The 18452-nt window shown below is 43.9% G+C and overlaps 1 protein-coding gene across 6 annotated transcripts in view; it reads left to right on the top strand.

Annotated features, from left to right (window-relative positions):
- Positions 1-18452, top strand: part of RERE (arginine-glutamic acid dipeptide repeats) — a 401403-nt gene that overhangs the window by 336419 nt on the left and 46532 nt on the right. For all 6 annotated transcript variants that reach the window (XM_041770332.1, XM_041770330.1, XM_041770328.1 and 3 more), the window contains one exon: positions 8767-8847. In XM_041770332.1, the coding sequence (XP_041626266.1) occupies positions 8767-8847 (81 nt within the window). The remainder of the gene's footprint in view (positions 1-8766; positions 8848-18452) is intronic.

The following is an 18452-nucleotide window of genomic DNA, read 5'->3' as shown; positions in this document are numbered from 1 at the left end:
GGATTCGGGCAGGATACTTAATTTACCTGACCCTCGGCTGCGTCATCTCTAGAGTGGCCCCAGTGACACCTGTTGAGGAGAATGTGGTCTGGGGCACATCAGTGTCCACATTGAGATTGTGATGTCCTGAGTCTTTGGAAGATGTTACTCTGAATAGAAAGTGTAGGTGCAAGCCTGAAATGGGAAAAAATGTCAGATGTAGAGAGAGATTTGAGAATCATCATGAAAATGTGATTATTGTTTTACATTGGCTATTTTTAAACTATACAGCTGACCTTGAACAACACAGGTTTGAAATTCACTTACACATGGGCTTTTTCAATAAATAGAGTACTATAAATGTATTTTTTTTTCTTATCATTTTTTTTCTTTCTTTCCTTATGATTTTCTTTTCTTTCCTTTTTTTTTAAAAAAAAGATTTTTTTTTTTAAGATTTTATTTATGTGAGAGAGAGAGCAAGCACAGCTGGGGGAAGGGCAGAGGGAGAAGGAAAAGCAGACTCCTCACTGAGCAGGGACCTCCCCTCCCCAGATCATGATGTGAGCCAAAGGTAGACACTTAACCAACTGAGCCACCCAGGTGCCCCCTTATGATTTCCTTAATAACATTTGCTTTCCTCTTTATTGTAAGAATACAGTAAATAGTATGTGTAACATACAAAATATGTGTTAATTGACTGTTATTGGTAAGGTTTCTGGTCAACAGTAGACTATTAGTACTTAATTTTGGGGGGAGTCAGGAGTTATACGTGGATTTTCAACTGCTGGGGAGCGTCCAACTGCCCTAACCCCCACATTGTTCAAGGGTCAACTGTAACAAGTTTTTTTTTTTCTTAAGATCTTATTTATTTATTCATGTGCAACACAGAGACAGAGAGGGGCAGAGACACAGGCAGAGGGAGAAGCAGGCTCCATGCAGGGAGCCCGACATGGGACTCGATCCCAGGTCTCCAGGATCACGCCCTGGGCTGCAGGCAGTGCTAAATGGCTGCGCCACCAGGGCTGCCCAGCTGTTTAGTTTAATGAAATTATAAGCTATCCTTGAATAATGCTAGTAAGTTCAAAGTGTACTTCCAAAGTAGAATCAGAAATCAGGAGCACATCCTAGAGCCCTTAGAAATGCCCACCCTGGCTTGCTGGCATGTCTCCTCCCAGACAAATTGATTGTGATGTTATTTACTGCAAAAGTAGTGCCTTACTTTAGGTCACTATTTCATCAATATGTTAATAAATATTTAAAACCAAAAACCAAATGATGCTTGGCAAAGCATTATTAGTAGTATGTCTGCAGCAGGAAATGTGTTTTAGATACGAGGTGGTAGAAATCTATAATATACAGGATCATATGGACGAAGTGTAGTAGGTTCTCATCTTGCGGTTGGTCAGCAAGAGCCATTGATGAACTGGTAGGTATCATGTAATACACGTTTGGAAAGGCTTTCGTTTCTTTTGCTTGCCATCAGCGTTCTCTTCTTTCATCCTACCCTGCCATTTACACAGGACCACCTTTAGGACACCTCTTTGATTCTCTTTTGCTGCTTTATACCTACAGAAGGGCCATGGACAGACTCCTCTTATTTCTTCCCTGGCATAGGGACTTAGATGTTTGGATCTCTGGTGAGGGAAACTGTAGTTTGCTTACTTGCAGATCTGCCTGCTCTTTGGTCCCCTGAGAATCAGTAAGTTATTAACATAAAATTTTGTGCAGAAAACAGGGTAGAGCAGAAGGAGCCATTTTCACAGTGGGAATCATTTTAATACCTACAGTGTTTTCCAAACAGTTATGTAAGAGGACTGAGTAGAAATGGCTTCTCCGAAATCCTGGTGAGTCTCTGACTGTGATACACTAGTTAAAATTCACCAGAGGGAGTTAATTTTGAAAGCTCTCAGCCAGGGGTTAATGCAGAGTTATCTTTTAGCCATTCTTGTAGCATAGCCCGCTCTTCCTGCTTCTTTGTTGCAGACACAGGTCAGAGCCAGCACTTGAGATGAGCCATGTTGGGAGTTTCACATGTAGATGAGAGAGATGAGCACACCTTGTCCTTTGGAAGATTTACTCCAGTCCAGTACACTGCTGTGCGCTATCCAATTTGATATGCAGAGTCATGGTTTTGAGATAGGTAGGACAAGTATTATAAGGCCAATTTAAAAGGTGAACAAATTGAGGCAAAAATAAGTTACAACAATATAGCCTATACTTGTCCATTTATAGATTAAGAGGGGAAACATTTAAATGTTTACATACAAATACAGGCCAGAGATAGTTGTCACATCCCTGACCAGCACCCTGTGCTTGACTCCATTCTTAGATCTCACCCCATCCCTGAGGTTCTCCAGTTGTTCACATGTGTCGCCCCTGACACTCCCACCCTGGTTCAAGGATTTGCTGACATGTAGTTAGTTTTCCCATCTGTGAAATGGAGATGCTAGAAGCCCCTGCCTCATAAGGCCACTGTGGCACTTAGATAGGTCCACACAGCAGGAGCACTTGAGACAGTGCCTGGCATGTGGTAGGAGCACTCAGTGGAGCCGTTTTTATTTTCATGTAGGGTGGTATTTCCCTACTGTTCTCCTGTCATGGACACATGACAATGAAGCTGCTTGCCCTGGCCCCTGCCACTCCAAGGATGGCAAGGGTCAACATCTGGGAAGGCCAGTGCACAGGGCTCAGGAGGCTTGGATGTAGGACAGGTGCGGCAAGGGCATGAGGAACTTTCGAACATACTACTTCATTGTAAGAGAATGTTATTGCATATGGGCCCAATTATGCTTATTCTTATTAATTATATCCTGTTAATCAAATTTTCCTGTATGGAACAAAGGAGAAGACTAGATCCTAGGACTTTGGAGTTTAGGTCTCCTACTCTTCCATTTACTAAGAATAGAAGTGTAAAGTTTTGCCTTGCAGATTCTATTAAAACCCAAGTTTAACAGTGAGTGCTATGTTCAGGTAACTCACTTTTTAAAAGCCAGGACTTAAATGGTCTCTACTAGGAACTAGGTGACTTCTGATGGTGATATAAAGTTTCAGCATAGTAACAGAAAACTATAGCAATTTGTCTATAAATTGGAGTATAATTATGTAACGGAATAGAGGTGCCAATTATCACTACAATGAAGGTCATATAAATTAATCAAATTAACATGTTGTATACCTTAAATGTATACAGTGTTGCATGTTAAAATGTTTCTTTTTTTTTTTTTCTTTAAGATTGTATTTATTTGAGAGAGAGAGAGAACACCAAGATCAGGGAGGAGGGGCAGAGGGAGAAGGAGAAGCAGATGCTCCACTGAGCAAGGAGCCCAATGTGGGGCTCAGTCCCAGGACCCTGAGATCATGACCTGAACTGAAGGCAGATACTTAACCAATTGAGCTACCTACGGGCCCCTCAAAATATATTTCAATACATAAATAAACCTGGAACACTATTATAAGCTAAGTTGTAAAACAAAGCAGAGGACAGTCTCCTTGCCATAAATAAATTTATATTTATATTTGGATCTCATCTGGCTTTGGAGTTCAAAAATAGAAAAGGACTTGTTTTGTGCTCCTGGTGAACACACAGGTTGATTGGAAACAAACAGCTCCAGAGAAACAAGTGCCAATACCCCAAGACCCTGAGCTCATACATTTGAGCGTAGCCGGATGGCAAGCCTCTGGGGAGTATCAAAAGCAGGGCTGCTAAGCACCAGGAGCCGTGACTGAGCCAAAGTTACTGCCTCTTAAATGAACAGTCTTCTTTCTCCTTCACCCCCAGCATCCTAGCATTCTAATATCTGTGCACTGCCAGGGACAGAAAAGCTAATGGGCATAGAAATAATTCATGAAGACTTGAATTTCAGCACTGGACATGCTGAATTTCAGTTCAACTACTAGAAGGCTATTAAGAAACAGACTGTGTCTATGAATTTTCATTTAGGAGTGTATAGTATCTGTTTTTAAGTCAGTAGTGTTAATTATTAAATTAAAGCTTGAAAACCTTCAGGGTCCTCATTTGAAGAGAGATGAATTAATAGAGGGAAGGAGTCTAAGGCCTCAGAAACCCACTTAACATACTGACCTATTCTCATCATTGACTGCTCTGAGTGGGTTGGCTTTGTTTCGATTTTAAAGGCTACTCTACATTTCTGGTAAACCACAAGGTAAAGGCTGGTCTCTGAGAAGCAGATGTTTTGCCAGTTTTGAGGCCTTGTGGCTTTCCATAGAGAAGTAACAGTACAGGCCACATGAAGCTTTTACTTCCTTTTTTTTTTTTTTTTTTTTTAAGTGGGGCCAATGGTACTTTTGCACTTGATAACACAGTCATTGATGCACATTGACAGTGGTGGTCTGTGTTTACTACCAATGTTGAACTTAAATTTCTGGAAGTAGTTCGTTTGAAATGTGTATTAGACATTCAAGCAGGTGTTCCTGCTAGACCTGGACCATAGATTTAGCTTTTAAAAATAGTAGGGAGAATCTTGGGTGATATTGAAAGCCAGAGGAGCAGTGATCACATTGGGAGGGGGTTTGGAAAGCAGAAAGCCTAGAACAAAGCTGTGGAAAGAGCCCTAACATTTAAAACTTGAGTGAAAAATCAAGCCAGGTGATAGGAAGAAAACCAGGAGAGTTTGGTGCCATGGAGCCAAGGTCAACTCTATTGTTAGGTTTCAGGACAGATCCTTTGACTTTTACCAGTCTCTTTCCACCTTGACCACTCAAGCCCAGGCCTTGTCATCTCATGGTTTGTTTCACTTCTGCATCCAAAACTGAGGAGCTCTGACTGCCTAATGCTATCGGGAGACAAAGTGATAGAAGATACAGTTCTTGTCTTTTCAGGGCTCACAGATTCTATGTGTAAGTGAGGCCTTATACAAATAAACAAATGCCATGTGATTGGGGCAGAATGGTCAGAGAAGTTTTGCCAAAGGGGGTGGGGGTTGAGCTTAGGTTTGAGGTAAACTGAGAGTATCTTGGGTTGTCTGTGGAAATAGTAGAAAAGATGCCCCAGTGTCTAGCGTTCAACAGAAGGTGCAGTGGGCCAGTTGCCATTTCTAGATATCTGGTTGGAAAGATAGGCAGAGACAAGATCCTAGAGGGTCTTTGAATTAAGAGATAACGGGTGTAAATATCATTCTAAAGAGGTCAAGGAGCTATTCCTAGGTCGGGGCTGGGAGCAAGACAGTATGGGACTCACAATGACATGTGTGGTTTGAAGAATTCATTAGTAGAAGCTTATACATGACCAGATGTGGGGGATGAGCTATTAGCCTAACTTGTAGGAGAGAGAGATCAGGGCTTGGCCTGGGACTAGCACTGGAATGGGTAAGACAGGAGGGCTTTGAAAGACCTTTCTTAGGAAGAATGCTGAGGACTTGGTGACATGATGTTGAGGCCAGCAGGAAAGCGCAGTCGCAGGTAATGAATGGTACCATGACCAAAAGCGGCAACCTCTGTAGACTCTTATCTCCATGTCCACTGCAGGACATGGGAGTTTGGATCCTGCTTTGCATTCTGCCCTTGCCCTGAAGAGTTAGGTGACCTTGATCTGGTTCCTTAACCATCTGTGTCTCAGCTTCCTTGTCTGGAAAATGTAGATAGTAATAGTACTTCCTCCAAGGTTGTGCAGGTTTTAAATTAATATACGTGAGGCTCCTAGCATATAGCAGGCATATTTAATAACTACTAGTTAAATGCATAATATTTGGTGATTACATCATTACAAGTAGGAGAACCAGGACTTGAATTCAAGTTTGCCCAAATCTATCACATTACCCTGATGTTTCAGATTTGGTCTCTCAGCTGCTGCCTTCATTGTGCCAGTCTCTCCTGGTGAGCCTGTTGTGTGTCCTTTGGCACAAGCTTATATTCGGATTGCATAGTGCTGGCATTCCACGATCTGACTCATGCCAGATCACCCACCTCAACTTTGTATAGCCTCTCTCCTATAACCCACTTCCATCTCCACCTCTGTGTTTCATGGAAGGCCTTCCCACCCCCCTCCACCTCTGCAAATGCTGTTGGTTCTTTGTGGTCTGACCCATCTTGCTGCCTTGGTGAAGGTATCCTGGACTACTATGCCCCTGCTGCATTGATGAGTTACACTTTACTACTTTATTCTTAGCTGAATGAAGTCTCAGATTGTTCTATAATGACTTCACACACATTTATCTTACCTGCTAAAAATGAATCATAGTTTTAATAAAGGGTCCATGGCTGCCCCCTTAAGAAAAAAAATCCCTCCCAGTGCTAGATGCTCAGTAAATACTTAAAGAGTGGGTTAAGAAGCATTCATTCTTATGGCTGAGGTGGAGTTCTGGCCATTCTCTTCTCACACCTCGGTTTGTTACCTCACCAGCCTCCTTACCTAATCTCTGCGTTACAGCCAGTTTGTCCCTTATCCATGACACAGGCCAACCACACTGCCACTGGAGCAGCCCTTACCCAGTCTTTCCATGGACCACTCATGCTTTAACTTCTCTTGTGGCTTACAGTTACTACCATGACTCTTCAGCCTGGGTTAAAGACTTCTGCAACCTGATCCTCTCCTGCCTCTTCAGTCTTATCTGCTGGCACTCCATTCTGTATACCCTGTCCTTGCAGTTCCCAGAATGTTCTGTATGCCCTTCCTGGCTGACTCCTGTGTTGGAAACCCTGCTGGAGCCCACCTGGCAGGCTTGTTCTTCCTTGTCACTTCCTCCAAGACATCAGCAGAGTAAATTGCTTCCTTCTCCTAGTCCGACTCATAGCCCTTTGTCCCTCTACTGCTTTTCAGAGGGCCAGGAAATTGATCCCTTCACCTGCCTGCCTGCCTGCCTGCCAGACTGGAGGGCCTTGAGGGCAGGGAAGTCTCATTGCCTGCCAGCATCCCCAGAGGGTACACTCTGCACAGAGCTCAGGATGCATGTTGATCATTCAAGTCAGAAAGGTCACTCTTCACAGTAGAGGAGAGCTTTTTTGTGCCTTGACAGATTTTTCCTTTGAACTATTCGAATTATATTGGAAACTGACAATGATGAGTCATATCTTAGAAAGGGGGTGAGATCTGAAAATGCAGAGCCTCCAGGAATGGAGTAGGAGGTTGCAGATCGGTCTTGCAGGCCAAGTCTGGCTCTTCACTGAATTTGCCCGACTGGTCTCAAACACCGGGAGTGGGAGGGACTCTTCTCCCGGTGGGCAGGTGATTTATTGGCTGGGAAGCTTCCGCGGTGATTTAGTTGTGAAACGGCGCCCTGCGAGGTGCAGGCTAATGCCTGGGCCGGGCGGAGCTGCCGCCCACAATCCCGGCCGGAAGGGACCGCGAGGGTCTTAGGGGCCAGCCCCCCATTTCGCAGTCCAGGGGCGGTCGGCCTGCGGCTGTCGCGCTGCTGACTCTGCCGGCCCAGAAGGAGGACTGGAGCCGGAGCGGCCTGAGCAGGGTCCCGAGTGGCGGCCCGGCCCCGGCCGCACGGGTGCCCTCTGCTCACGCTTGCCGTGGTAGGGAGGAAGTTTCTGCGCTTTGCTGCCTGGATTTACTCCTGCTGTGCAGAGGGAGGACACCGAGATAAACAGCGCCGGGGTCCCGGAGGCGCTGGCCGCGGGGCCGCGGAGCCGCGGGCGGGGCGCTGGGGGCCGGGGGCCGGGGGCCGGGGGCCGGGGGCCGGGCGCCGCGCGGGGACGGAGCGCGGGGCCGACGGGCGGCGAGGCGATCCAGGCCGCCTTTTGCAGCCGCCCGCGGCCGCGCCGGGCTCTGCGCGCCGCGCTCCAGCCTCCTCCCCCGGCAGCGGTGGCGGCCCCAGCCCCGCGCCCCCCGCGCCCCGCGCCGCGCGGCCCCGCCGCAGTCACACGCCGAGCCGCCCCGGCCGCCTCCGCCCTGCGCTTTGTGGAGCCGGAGCCCTGGCCGCAGCCCTGGCCGCAGCCCTGGCCGGAGCCCTGGCCGAGTGACAGGCGCGGCCTCTCGCCGCCGGACCGAGGACGGCCGGCGCGCGTACCTGTGGCTGCGGAAGTGTGGCGGGGGTCGGCCGCGCGGGACCAGGCCCGGGGCTCGAGGTGGGGGCCCCGAGGTGGGGCCGGGCCGGGGCCGGGAGCTGGGAGCTGGGAGCTGGGAGCTGCCCCCCACGGGGCCGGGGCGGGGTTGCGGGGGCGGGGGAATGGGACGAAGTGAAAGTCTCCAGACTGCCGGGGGCTGGCTGTGGTGCAGAGCGTGGGGAAGGAGGAGGGGGCGCGAAGGATGATTCGGTGCCTCCGAAGGCTCTTCGTGAAGGCGATGGCGGGGCAGGCCGGCGGCGGGGCCGGCTCCCGTGGGCTTCCGCGGTATCGGCGCCTCCTTGACCACGTCCTCAGATTGACCAAAGGGCCTCTTAACCCCTCCTGAGTGACCTTTTGGAGAAAAGTCTCCAGGTTTGATTATCCCCCCTCTGCTCAACACTCTGGGAAGCTTCGTTCTCAGGTGGAAAGCAGTTGTGCTGTGTTATTGACAGCAGGAGCATATTTGTTTCTACCTTCGTGGGCTGATGTGGAGACCGTGGCACAGAGGGCACACGTTGCTTCTTAGCCTCAGACCCAGGATATCCTCCTCCCAAACCTGTGTGCTGTGTGCCATCAGGGTTCCGACAAAGGCTCTCTGGGGCCTGCCCTGGCCGGAGGGGCCCAGTGGTGCTGCTGAAATGGTCTCCCAGCCTCGTCAGTATTCCCTAGCTCAGACTTTTTTGCGGTGGTTATTCTGCTGATTGCAGATATCTTTGCTTTGCTGACATCCTGTTTTGTTTTTGGTTTTTACATCCCATTTGTTGTTTCTTTTTATCACAGAAACGCTTCGTTAAGGGGCTCAGGCAGTACGGCAAGAACTTCTTCAGAATTAGAAAGGAACTGCTTCCCAATAAGGAAACCGTGAGTACAATTGGACTTTATGTAACTTGATTTTTTTTTTTTTTTCCCCTCTTTGCCCCTGCTCCTTCTCCGCATTTGATCTTATGAAATGGTTTCCTTTAACCCTGTGCTGTGCTCAATCTCTGGCTGGTCCTTAGGATCTTCTTCATTTTACTTCCTTTACTTTTAGTTTTAGCTCCTGATTTTAGATAGTGAAGTGACAGATTGTGCTTACCCCCACCAAGATGATGGACTTCCCTTTTAAAAACAGAAAGGTCTTTGACAACAGAAAGTTTGTTGTCTGGGGTGTTGAACCATTAACATCTAATTGTAAATACAGTGGCTGAAATAGGAAATGTCATTTACCACCAATTGGATTTGGTTATTGACAGAAATCATCAACCAAACAATAGAATGAAGAGATCTGTGGCTTGCTATACTTTGAATTCTATGGAGACTTTTTCTTTAATGTTGCTTATATTTTGAAGAGTAGTTTTAACTCTGATTTCCCAGCCTTAAAAGTTTGGACTTTCCAAGCACCTGGCTGAGTCAGTCGGTAAGAGCATGCGACTCTTGATCTCAAGGTTGTGAATTCGAGCCCCACACCGGGTTTAGAGATTAAGTAAATAACGTTAAATAAAAATTTATACTTTTCATTGGACAGATACACAGAGATTCTTAATAATTGCTTAAATGAGCCTTTTGCAAATTCCTTTGGTATTTCACAAAGCCAAGAGTCCCATCTCTTGCTAAACTTGGGGTAGGAGAGTTTGCTAAGGAAAGTTCAGAGTGAGGTTATAGGAAGAGAATGCTAGCAGGAGATTCAGTCTCTTTTAACTGAATTCCCTCCAGGTGGAATTGGAGGGGGCTGGGGAATTCTTTTTTTGGCTAAGCCAGGGAATGGGGAGGCTGGGAGTGGAGTGGGACCAGGCAAGTCCCAGTGTCTGTGGCCTCCACAGAGCCAAGTTACCGGAAGTGCTTCTCAGGCCTTGGGGATGGAGGGTGAATATTTAGACCTTGAGCTGCTTTCATTCCACCCCCGCCCTCCCTGAGTGGAAGGAGGAAAAGACAGATGGAGAATATCCATTATGGAAAGGGCTGGGTTGTTTTGGTTTGATTTGGTTTTTAGTTTTCTAATTGAGTGTTGTTGATTGATTTCCTCTTATTCAGTTTGGTTTCTTTTATTCTGAGTTTTATTCTTTTTTTCTTTAGTAAACTGTTTCTAGACACTTTTTCTGTAGGGTACCTTGTGTGAACAGCAGTAACTCATAGTAGGGAAGAAAGGTTCTGAGATTTCAAGTACTGGCTTATATAAATCGTTTTGCATCAACCACTCATACTTACATTGAACTTTTAATATTTATTATACATCTAAATATGTGAGAGGGGTCATTTTGAGAATGGTTTAAAAAGAGAGGGAATTGTTTATAGACATTAAACCGAAATATATGTTGTAACTGATCTATGTAACCAAATTTTTTTTTTTTCCCTTTTTGGTCTTCCCAGAACAGTTTAGAAAGAGGTATTTAATGTGACACAGTGAAGGAAATACCTTTAAGTTTTCTGTGAATTTCAAATATTTGAAGCTTGCTATGTACTTTTCTGAAACTAAAATGTTTTACCCAAGTGTAGGAATTTTGGCTTGGCCAAATTAGAGTGAAAATGAGATCCATGAATAGGTGTGGTCTGATGTGATAGGCCAGATTATAATCTCTCAGCTCCAGTTTTATCTCTCCCTGTGCTCTGCTAGAAGTTGCAAACCATGAAGAATTTGATACAAGATATGATTTGACAATTATTTTATCTTTCTGTTTTAAAAAATAAATTTATAATAGTAAGATTAAACATCAAATCTGAAAACTGCCGTCCAGCATTTGGGAAACACCAGACAATTTTATCTGCCGTTTTATCTCTTTAGAGATATCACAGTAGCTGTGATTGTGGATCTGAATAACTTTTAGCCTAGGTAAGGATCTTCCACTCCTTTTTATTTATTTATTTTTTGTCTTGCTCTTGGCTGTCCCTTATACTTACTGATGATGTCAACTCGATAAGTAGTCTTTCCTCACCCACAGAGAAGTTGCTGGTATACACACACCAGCATTTCCAGCTGTTTCCCCAGTCTTTTCTAGGCACCTCTGTCCTGAGACGCTTCCTCCCCATTACTCCCTGCCATCCCTGTTTTCCAGCTATGTTGCTTCTCTCCTCACTTTCCCTTTTGGCACCCAGCAGCCTTCCTGTTTCCAGCCTCTTCATCAGGGCACGATCGTTGGTGCTAATAGGAGAGTTTTTGCAGCACTGGAGGGTTTATTATGGCTGCCGTTGGCTAAACATTCCTAGTGTTCTCTTGTCTTTTGCCTAGAACTGGAGGAGTTTGGTGGTAAGAGTAAACCTGTAAGTATTCTAATCATCTGAGAGAAAGGCACTCATTTTATATTTTCCTTAGTTATCGACATAGCCAGGCTAATCATTCACAACTCCTAGGGTGGGGAGGGCAAAGGTTATTTTTCATTTTTGCTGCAGAAAATGAGAAAACTTGCAGGTACTAGTGTCCTTGGTTCAGAGCTTCCTTGGTAGAAATCTTCATGTGGTCAAATCCCTCTAATCTAGATACTCTCCACATTCTCTTCTATTTACTAAAATTATTAACTCATTTCTTTGCTATTCTCAACTGACTTGTAACTTCAGAAGGGTGTCAGCATCCAAAAGAACATGCCCAACTGGGCATGGCGTGGAGGTCACCAGACCTGTGTTCTATTCCTGGCCTTACTGGTAACTATAGTACTTGACGACCTCTTCTAACTGTGCAGTATGCTTTGAGCTGTTCATTGGGAAGTTCAGGGTCATATTCTGATAAGGACTGGAGAATTATCTATTCTAAAATGGTGTTTCTTTGGTGTTCCTAGATGCTACAGTCTTAATAAGATGTTTGCAGACCTTTGGTTATTGCTCTGCCTGAGAGCAAAGTGGCTCTCGTCTCCTCTGTCACTTGCCTGCTATGGGACCTTCAGCAAATTATTAGCCTCCCTGTCCTTAACTGCCTGTGTCTGTGAAATAGGGCAATCCTTCTACCCTCTAGAATTGTTTTGAGAATTTAAATGAGAATGGTATCTGCCAAGCGTGTATAAAAACACTTGGAAATGACGGTTTGTCCCATGTACCCCAAATACTTTCAGCTAGGCAAGGGTCCTAGCTACCTGAAGTAACTAAGTGCTGTGGAAGGTACAGAATTATTTTCTGCTTGTAAATATACCAGATCTGTGTAAAAAGAAATGACTGGTTTCTTATCACCTGTCTTGAGAAGAACTCTTTTCATTGAAAAACTGGGAGGTGTTGAGGGGCGGTGCCCAGTTTAAAGGATGTCTTTCCTCTGTTTTTAAAGCTTTGTTGAGGAGACTTCCATCCTTGCTGGATTATTCTGTGTAGTTTTGGAGACAGGTTTCTGGTGGGCATGGACATAAACAGCTTTCCATAGTTCTTTTGGCTTCTGTGTTTATTACACAGCAGCTAAATCTGGCTTTTCTCCGAGAACAATAGCTGTGATTGTGAAAAATCAACTATTATATCAAAGTTTAGTTGAGTGGGTATTTCAGATTAACCTCATTGGTACCCAAGAGAATAACTGCAAGTCAAATACTTTAGTGTCATGGTTGTGCAAATATCCTGTAGTTACTACTTTTCTCCCATTCTTCCTTTCTTCAATACGTTTATAAGATGTGTAATTAGTAGTAAGATATGGTAAAAGATCTTTGCTGAGCATCTCAAATTCCTCTTCTCTCTCAAGACACTGTTTGGCCTAATCCACATCAGAGTCTTGGGCTTTAGTATGTTTGTGTAAATCAGAGCAAGTGTCCCAGTGGCTGAGCTTCTGAGGTGATAGGCAGTCAGGCCTTTGGGGTACTAAGCACTGCTACATAATCTTAGGATCGATGAATTACATGACCTTCGATGTTAAGATAATGCTTGAGAAAATAGGAGACCTAATAGAATTGAACCTTAAATCACCAAGAAGGGAACCCATGTTGCAAAAAATACAAAATTCATGGGCATTCCAAAAATAATTTTTTGTTCAATTTTTTTCCCCCATACATTGCAATTTTCTTCAAAATCATGAGAGGACTACTCTGATGACAGTGACACCTATCTTCTTTCACACTGAGCACATGTCTGTGTTATTTGAATCAAAGACTTTCCATGTCTGACACCTAGATGATCGTCCCTTGAATCCTGGCTGGCCTTTGTGTATAGCTCTGTCTACTGTTATTCAAGACGAATCGGATTGTAGACCGGGAGTGCTTACTCAGTGACCTATCTCAGAGACATCTAACATTAGAGAGAAGACCATGTGATCTGCTTCAGCTTGGTAGAGAGGAGAGGTACCTTCAGCATGTTATTAGCCTGTAGGAGGAGAGGATGAAAAGGGTGTGTCTTTCTCATCTCTATATTGTACACCTAGCCCAGTAGGGATTAATCTTAGGTTGTTTGTAATCCCAGTTGCTGGTGGCATGAATATTTTCTATACTAAAAAACACTTTCCATTTTCAGAGCTAAACATTCTATAGCTTGAGAATCAAGGAGCCATCCGTGCCCTGGATTGCAGCAAGAAAGGTGAACCATATGCATCCTTTCCATGTTTGGCCATATGTACTAAGGGCCCTGGCATAGGCTCAGGCCCCACAAAGCGAACACAGGGTGCTAAGGGAGGGTGGGCTCCTGGAAGACTAATTGGAGGGTGTGGTGTTAGAACTCTGAAGGAAGGATATGTTTTTGGTCAGGCCATGGCTGGGAGGGTAGAAGAAAAGCAGCTTTCCAGCTGTAGGAAATATCATGAGCAAAGGCATGGAGACAGGAAATTGCAAACCGTCCCCAGCACGTACAGCAGCCTGGGTGGAGAGGAGGTCACCAGGGGTGCTGCTGTCAGACTTCTTAGGCCAAAATTACGGCCTGGGGGTAGATGTGGAGGACACTTTCTTCAGAGAAGACATTTGGGGACCCATTGAAAGCTTCTAGGAAGAGAAAGGAGAGGTCTTGCCTGAGCTGTGGGAGCATTCTTGAGCAGCAGGAACAAGATGCGCAGACCAGAAAGGAGGTAACAATTTGGTCTCATAGTAAGACCAAAATTGGAGTTGAGAGTGATTAGTGGAACTGGAAGAGTCTTTTATCTTGATTTTCTCCAGTGAAAATGTGTCCCCCTCTTTTTTTTTTTTTCACTAGGATGAAGGGGCAGCTGGTTTTGATGTTTTAGGTTTTGTCTTTTTTTTTTTAAACATTGGATGATAGTATGAAAAGTACTAGAGATTTAAGATTTTAATTTGAGAAGTAACATGAAAATCAACCACCTCTCTCAGCCACATTTCTGGAAATGAATTCTGTTAAATATGTACATAACTATTGAATATTAATTGTTCATTTCTTCAAGCAAAGTATCCTTTGCATAAAGCACATTTCCCCAGCAAAGAATAACTACTACTGAGAAAGGTTTTAAGACTGAGTAATCAAACTCTGTTAATATTAAGAGGTTAAGAATGACTCGAGCATTTGGCATGAGCCTTCAGCATGGAGTTTTATTTAATTTCAGATTAAAACCTTAGATAAACAATTTTTTAGCCTCATTAATGCCTAATCTAATGTTACATAACAAAGTGTGGACTTCCTGAATAGGTTGATACTATTGAGGACACAGTTGTGTTATAGCCACACAACCAGAGACCTCTGCTGCAAGTGCTGGGCATCCTTGCCGCTCACAGGGTGCTCTTCTGGACAGCATTCTCACATCACCTTACTGTGGCACCGCTCCTGTTGAACCAGAATCTGCATTTTAATCAGCTCTCCAGGTGATTTGAATGCATAGTTTAAAAAGCAGTGCTGTTGACAATAGTGCGGATATGCAGAATCCTAAACCCATATCTTACATTCATTCATTCATTTTTTTTTCTAAAGATTTTATTTATTTATTCATGAGAGACACAGAGAGAGGCAGAGACATAGGCAGAGATAGAGAAGCAGGCTCCATGCAGGGAGCCTGACATGAGACCTGATCCAGGGACTCCAGGATCATGCCCTGAGCCGAAGGCAGGCACTCAACCGCTGAGCCACCCAGGCCCCCTCTCACATTCATTCTTAAAATAATGTTGCTTTTATTCTGTTAACGTTATAAATTGCTTCACTGTTAGGGCTTAATTTTGTTTTTTGAATTACTACAAAGTATCCCACATACACAGAACAGTATCTGGGCTTATTTTCATTATCAATAATAGAATTTCTTAATATAGCTTCCCTTTTCCTATCTTTCATTTTTTCCTAGAAACACAATTGTAACATCTGTCACATTTTATATAAAAACTGTTGTCCTCCTCTTTCCTTGCCACATGCAGTTAATTGTATGTGAGTCAGGCTAGCCTAGATCTTAAGTATTTAAGAGAAACTTTTCTGTTTGAAAGGATGATATTCTTTTATTTATATGAAATTTACATACTTAATACTGTGGTGTTTTCAGGTCTTACTTTCTTTCCCTGACACCCCCTTATATACGATAACGAAGTCTACATATTTTGAGAGGTTGGCAAGATTGGATCCAAGGAGAGACCCAGACTGGTGCCATGCCTCTTTTCTTAATAACTTGTCCTCAGGTAGGGGCAGATAAAGTTGAAATTTTCCATTCAAACCTGAAGTGATTGCCTGAGGGGCATCTGGGTGGCTCAGTTGGTTGAGTGTCTTGCTTTTGGTTCAGGTCATGATCTCCGGGTCATAGGATAGAGCCCCATGTTGGGCTCTCTGCTCAGCAGGGAGCCTGTTTCTCCCTCTGTCTGCTTGTGCGCTTTCTCTGTGTCAAATGAATAAATAAAACCCTTAAAAAAATAGTGATTACCCGATAGAAAGCCACTACATTTTAGCAGTGAGTACTGTGATCCTATGGTTATTGCCATGCAGGGGGTTTGTTCGCATTAAAATGAAGCAGAAGCTTGAATCTTTTCATCTGGTAGTGTAAGCTATGTGGATATTTGGCTGGGCAGTGGTCCAGTTTTGACTAAGGTAATCTAAATGAGATTGGCTTAGATTCTCTTGTGTAAGTAAAGCAGTTAAAAAATTTGTAAGAAATATTTGGTGCTGATGTTGGTGGGAATAAGGAGGTCTTTAAAAATTGGGTGACTGTTTAAACCAAGGGGCTTCGAATATTTGCTGTTCTCTGTAAATTGTCTTAGGCCTACCCTTGGCCTTATTCTGCATATCAGAACTGAAGGGAAAGGCATGAAAGTATTCCAGTTGTGGGGCAGCCTGGGTGGCTCAGAGGTTTAGGGCCGCCTTCAGCCCAGGATGTGATCCTGGGGACCGGGATCGAATCCCGCATCAGGCTGCCTGCAATGGAGCCTGCTTCTCCCTCTGCCGGTGTCTCTGCCTCCCTATCTCTCTCTCTCTCTCTGTCTCTCATGAATAAATAAATAAAAATCTTTAAAAACAAAAAAGTATTTCAGTTGTGTATGATGTATTGCTTGTAGATACTGCTTCCAAATGAAACTACCTTGGACTTTAAAGTTACTGAACACACCGCTGCTTACAAGAATCAGTTCTTTATTTGCTGTTGGTATTTGCTAACCTGTATTTTTCCTATGATTTGACTGGGTCTTGGTTACCTGGTGACTTTTTAGATGGAGACATTTATGACTTTGAAGCCTAAGTAGATTCCCCCATTTTACTAGCCAGTTAAACAAGTAAAAGGTTTGAAATTATCTTTAAGAAGGCTTATAAGCTGTGATTACTGTGGTTATATTCAATGTGTTTATTTACTTGGAGCTCATATCTTATATCATAGATTTTTTTTTTAGCCTTCATAAGATCGGTGAACCCGTCCTAACTTTGAAAATCCAGTTTGCTCTTGTTTCAAAAATAAGTTTTAAAATATATCTGAAGTCCTAATCCTTGTGTTTTTGGTTTATTTTAATCTTTTTTTTTAAGATTTTGTTTATTTATTCATGAGAGACATAGAGGCAGAGACTCAGGCAGAGGGAAAAGCAGGCTCCATGCAGGGAGCCCCACGTGGGACTGGATCCTGTGTCTCCAGGATCACACCCCAGGCTGTAGGCGGTGCTAAACCGCTGAGCCACTGGGGCTGCCCCAGTTCATTTTAATCTTATTTGAAGTTATGTCTTTGAGTAGTACTAAGGAATGGAGTAAAAATTACATGTATTGTTTGGAAAAGTAAAGGCCTTCAGTTCTGTCTTACTCATGGCTGCCTCCCAGGCAGTCCTCCCCCCCCTACCCCCACCTCCCCATCATAAGCTTTCTTTTTACTCTGTTGGATGTAATTTGGAAAACATTAATTGTATTATAGAAGTGGGAAAAGCAAGCAGAAGAAAACTGTCTTGGGACACTAGAATTCCATTAAGCTGAGTTTTTTTTTTCGAGATGTTTACATTTTAAATTCAGTTTCAATATTAATAACCTCCATTATTTTTTTATTTTTACAATTCTTTGTTCTGTTCACGTCTTTTTTTTTTTTTTTAAAGATTTATTTACTTATTTATTCATGATAGACATAGAAAGAGAGGTCGAAACACAGGAGGAGGGAGAAGCAGGCTCCATGCCAGGAGCCGGACGTGGGACTCGATCCCGGGACTCCAGGATCGCGCCCTGGACCAAAGGCAGGCGCTAAACTGCTGAGCCACCCAGGGATCCCCTGTTCACATGTCTTAAGTTCTTCTGAAACCTCTAAATTATGGTGTCATAATTTCTAGGATTTGGCCTTGGAGGTGTCTAAACCATTGCCATGGTTCTCCGTTGGCAAAATTGAGACTGTTTTGGGAACTGTTTGGGGGAACCTTTGGTACCCAAGGTGTGTATTCTCCTTGAGGTATCTGTGGTGGGTGTGAGGGTGCTTACCCTTGTGGAATCCACTGGTAAAGAGGCCAGTGGGACTTGTGTTCTCCTCTGGAAGGTGCTGAGTGACAGTCACTGAGACTGTCCAGAGCCCAGTTACAGGGCTTGGACTGCACAGTCATGAGAGCCACACAAGCTCTCCTCTCTGTGCACTGGTGGCAATTACACAAATTGCCCAACTTCTCTCTCAGAAAAATTGTATTTTCTGCCCTTGAAAAATTATTCTTTATTTTGTTTTAGTCCTAGGCTATGGACACTGCTTCCTTTTTTCTTCCATGCATTTCTGTTCTGCACAAGTATATGCATCTGTGTATTTATACAGAATATAAGGCTTTCTGGGCAGCCCTTCTCATTGTAATACCTCTTTATATCTCCTGTAGTGCCCAACAGACTCTTCCTTGATATTTGTTTAAAATGAGGTGTACAGCCCTGTATATGTGTGGGAATATATTCATATGTGTGAATAATGGGATGGAAATACACTGTAACCATAGATAGATATATAGTTATTGGTCCTAAAAGATTAAAATATCTCAGTATTTGTAAGGAAAGATTTTCCTCATTTTTTGTTCTTCATGTGTTTTTCATGATCTGCTTTCAGATCTGCTATTTTAAAGACCAGCTAAAACTTGCACATCCTAGGCCTTAGACTATGTAGGAGATAGAAAATCCTTATTAACTTTCCTGTCTCGAGACAGTGTAAGACTAGGACTGGGGGTAGGGGGGTCACTGTGCCTTGTTTGGACTTTTCC

Source organism: Vulpes lagopus, chromosome 10, assembly GCF_018345385.1.
Source record: "Vulpes lagopus strain Blue_001 chromosome 10, ASM1834538v1, whole genome shotgun sequence".
NCBI classification, from domain to species: Eukaryota; Metazoa; Chordata; class Mammalia; order Carnivora; family Canidae; genus Vulpes; species Vulpes lagopus.
Note: the sequence above shows the minus strand (reverse complement) of the source record. Positions and strands in the feature narration are given on the sequence as shown.